Consider the following 4,651-nt stretch of genomic DNA (forward strand, 5'->3'; position numbering starts at 1 on the left):
TATGTTATATATATAGATAGATAGATAGATAGATAACAAGAATACCTAGATGTGATGTTGGCCATCAAGCTGTCCACTGACTGTATACAAGTATATATACATGCATGTATGCACAAGCTAATCGTGTTTTACAGTAATGAATTCCGCAATCTAATCGTGTTTTACAGTAATGAATTCCGCAATCCTGTCTGAGATTTTGAGGCGAGCCAAGAGAGAATATTAAAGTAGTTAGCTTTTTGAGCACTGCGAGATTGCCTTTGCATGCAGAAATCATGCTTCCACTGCCAACTAATTAATTATATAATACAAGTTGACAATATTCTTTTAATTTATAACAATCGATCGATCGAGCTAGTAAGGAATCAACCGCGACAACCAGAAAAAAACAACTACCCGACAGCTGCGCATCAACCATGAAGTAAATTCATGTTTGTTTTTGACAGAGATGATCACATCACATTGAATTGGATGTATATTTTATTCTTTCGGTCAATAAATTAATGAAAAATATTTTATTAATTTACCTCATAGTTTTTTTTTTATTGTTGTATCATTTATAATTTAGAATCTTTATAATTTAATAAATAAAATTAAAAGATATATATACCTCTCTAGCTACTTTATCATTTAATTTTTCTCATCTCTTGTGCAAATACTAATTTTTCATATCGTATGTACAACATACATGATAATTAATAAACTGATGGCATATTTTTAAACTAAATTTTAAATAGTTAAATTAATTAAGTAGAATGAAATTTTATTCCTTTTATTTAACTTATGATATAAAGAAATCATGTGATACAAAAGTGAGATTTTTACTACATATTAATTAGGATGTTCTTATATAATTAATTAATGCAACTTGAAACAAAAAGTACAAGACAATTATATGATATAGTATAAAATATTGATGTAGTATCGATGTGACTTTACTTGAATATTAACATTAATCATTTTTCACCGTTTTAATTACTATTTTTTTTCTCTCCATCTTCATGCCACTCACATAGGGCCCACGCCAATATCTTATATTCATGTCAAATATATGTCACATAAGCATTTTAACGGTAGAATTGCAAGATTTTCATTAAAATTTTTCATGGTATGCAATTGTTTTTAAAAAAAAATATGCCAATTTAAAAATCATTGTGTTATATCGATCTGTTTTCCTTTTTTTTTTTTAATTAATACAAAGAAAGATAGCTCACAGTGGCAGTGGAGAAGCTTATATAAAGCTACATTCTAATGGAAGAGTTTTGCCAAGGCTAAGGGCAGCGTTGCGTTTCCTCCTCAATTATTCCTCGATCTGCTGCAACTCCAAGTGCAACTCCTCTTCTCCTCACTTCACCCATCCCTCCCTCCCTCTTCCCCTCCCCTGCTCCATATCAATGGCAGGAGATCAAGTGACCATGGATGTCGACTACATGGGATCCTCTCAGATGGACCTGCAGATGGCCATGATGGCGGATATGCCGCCGTCGATATCGCTACAGCAATCTCCTCCGCCGTCCTCTTTCGCGATCGGGCTGCCTAATTGCCAAGACCAGTTCTTGCCGCCGCTCGTCGTCGGGGGCGGAGTGCCGTCGGTAGCGGCCATGCGGGAGATGATCTTCCACATGGCGGCGATGCAGCCGATCCACATCGACCCGGAGTCGGTGCGCCCGCCCAAGCGGCGGAACGTGCGGATATCGACGGAGCCGCAGAGCGTGGCCGCGCGGCACAGGCGGGAGCGGATCAGCGAGCGGATTCGGATCCTGCAGCAGATGGTGCCCGGGGGGACGAAGATGGACACGGCGTCCATGCTCGACGAGGCCATCCACTACATGAAGTTCCTCAAGGGGCAGGTGCAGGCACTCGAGCAGGCCGCCGCCGCCTCCTCCTCAACCAACCGGACCCCCACCGTGGTGTCAGAATTCTCGGCTGCCGGCTACAACGGCTACTTTGATTGGCCGCCGCCGGGCTATAGTATGAGTTGCGAGGCGTGGGATCAGCTGGCTGCTGCGCATAGGTTGTGATCAAGGGAAGATTAATAAATTTAGATGGGATTATGAAATCTAAATGACTGTTAGTTTGAGTAATTTACGTGGATCACGTCGTAGTTAATTAGGTCGTAGTTAATTAAGAAGATTCGAATTTGCTTTATGTTTAGTGTTTGAGATGATCCTCGATATGTACTTTATGTATTGTATCACCAGTGGCGGTTGGCCATTTTTGAAGAAGAAGAGAAAAGAAAACTAATCGACCACTATTAATTTTTACACGTATGTGTTTTCTTTTAAATTTTATCAAATCCACTCCATTATTACAATATTAATTAATTTTTATACTAAATCATTCTTCAGATATAATTCTTTTAGAAGATTATCTTTGAGTTTTCAAATTTCTTACCAAATAAAAACGAAAGCTAGTTTGAAAATCCGATTTATTTGAAACAAAGTTAACTACATATTTAACTTTCTCCAATCTTTTTTTACGTTAATTTAATTACAATTTTGATATTGCTATAATTATGTTGATTTGTAGATCAATTTGAATGGCGACAAATGATATAAAAAAATCTAGTAAATCATCTTGTAGTATAATTTATCAACTAGAAAGGTATTTAAGTTCCTTTTAATAATTTGATGGCTATCTAACATATTAATTTTTCATAAACTTGAGAGTTTGATCTTATAGGTTTCAAATCAACTATCGTATGATATATCAAAAATTGACTTATTCACAAACTAAGTGACATGATTTATTAACAAAAACTAAATTCGAGTTACTTCCAATTTAAGATTATTATTTTCTAATCTATTACACCTTAATTTTATATAAGTTTGAATTTAGGCAACATATATAAGCTATGTTAAGTGATGTTAAATTGTCACCGTGTACACTAATTTTTAACTTAGCAAATTTGTTTCAAGTGCAAGAGACCCTTATGAGTATTTTATTTTTTAAAATATATATTGATTTGTAAATTAGTTTATTATTAATTGGATTTTTAAAGAATTTGCAAATGAAGGAAGATCTAAGAAATGTTTATAATTGAAAACATGTGGGATTAATGCATATCGTTCAGTTTGAAACTAAAAAAAAGTTTTTAACTATGTTCAGTTTGACATGTCAAAGCCAATGAATATTCAATTCACTTCACTTAAGCCGAAGAGGGTTCGATCGATATATATGAGAAGCCTTCGAAGGCAGTTTGATTTGAGGTATGCGGAGTTACGTTGATCCTTGGTGCACAAGAGATATATACTAATCCAACGTGAGATTTGTGGTAGTCTAACACAACAATTGTAACGAATTTAGTGATGATTTTGAGTTTCATCAATGCAGTCAGAACTATTTATACTCACAGAAAGGAGCATGCATGATCTCCGAGCGTGATGCAGATACATGAGTCATGACAGCGAAGTTGGTTGTTGGGTGAACCCAACGTACGCTCAAACCTTTGTAAATTTTTTTTCTAATTGGTTCTAGATCTTATATCGCTCTTGATTTTGTTTGGTAAAATATATATAGTGGGAGATATATTGTATTGGCATTAAATAGAAAAGTTTAATCTGGTAATATTTAAATATTTATTTGGCGAAATGATAAGTTGGGGTTTTTTTTATAATATATTTACTCTGTCTCACGCACCTGATCTATTGATTTAATATTGGTTCCATGATTACAATTTTATAGTTTATCCTTCCCAGCCACTGGTCCAGTGGCATGCAGATTGATCCGTAGGAATCATCTGCTTGTTGCTTCCTTCACAGTTCACATGCCATATTATTTTTATATTTTGTTTGTGATGTGAATGTTAATATTTGCAATGATTGATATATATTATATATATATATATATATATAGTCGATGTAGTGGGGGAGACAACCTCGTGTTCCTGCCTCTTAATGAATTTATGATATCGATCGACGCAGTGTGATCAGTAATAATCCAAAAGGGGGATAAGGGACTGCAGATCCAATCTTGGTCGGCCTCTTCCAAATTCCAAATTCCAAATTTTAAATTCTAATTTCCCCCTTCCAGTTCGCAAACGACACTGGACATGCATGCATCACAGGCCTTACTTCAGCCTTCAAACAACTACACAGAGACAGAGACGCCGTCGTCGTCCTCGTCGTCTCCGTCTCCGTCTCCGTCTCCGTCTCCGCCACCGTCTCGTCCCTGTTGCTATGTAAGATTTGTACAGCTGGTCTTTGAAAATTAATTCTTCTAACTAAATTATTGAATAGGATGGGTGGACTGTTTGGTGAGAAACTAATATTTAAAATTGTACGAGTGATATCTTGGCTAGGTTGCTACATTAAAACATTTAAGTTAAAGCTGTCGGAGCTCCTACCTCTCGCCACAGTAGACCCACCTACAAGTCTTCTTAAGACATAACCATTGGATACAAGTAAACATGGCCTATAATTCTTGCATGGTCCCTCCACAATCATCATCTATGAACTAATAGCCAGTGATGGCTTGAACGGCTGAATGAGTCTTAGTTTCTCTAATATCATGACCATGATTTTCCCAAGTATCTCTTTATCAAGGCGGAGCCACATTGGTAATTACCCAGGCTATAGCCCAGGGATCTAACGGCAACGAAAAGAAAAAAAATTTAGATTTAGGAATGAGAGAAAAAAATTTAAGAAATAGCCCA

The 4,651-nt window shown here is 36.0% G+C and overlaps 1 protein-coding gene across 1 annotated transcript; it reads left to right on the forward strand.

The window, feature by feature from the left end:
* Positions 1 to 1,412: 1,412 nt before the first annotated feature.
* LOC141834421 (uncharacterized) lies at positions 1,413 to 4,203 on the forward strand. Its single transcript, XM_074721766.1, has 2 exons — positions 1,413 to 1,968; positions 4,064 to 4,203. The coding sequence occupies exons 1-2, from the start codon at positions 1,413 to 1,415 to the stop codon at positions 4,201 to 4,203; spliced, it is 696 nt and encodes a 231-aa protein (XP_074577867.1).
* The last annotated feature ends 448 nt before the right edge of the window (positions 4,204 to 4,651 follow it).

The sequence above is a fragment of the Curcuma longa genome, chromosome 9 (assembly GCF_044706935.1).
Source record: "Curcuma longa cultivar G26 ecotype Majalengka, Jawa Barat chromosome 9, ITB_CL_G26_1.1, whole genome shotgun sequence".
Classification (NCBI taxonomy): Eukaryota; Viridiplantae; Streptophyta; class Magnoliopsida; order Zingiberales; family Zingiberaceae; genus Curcuma; species Curcuma longa.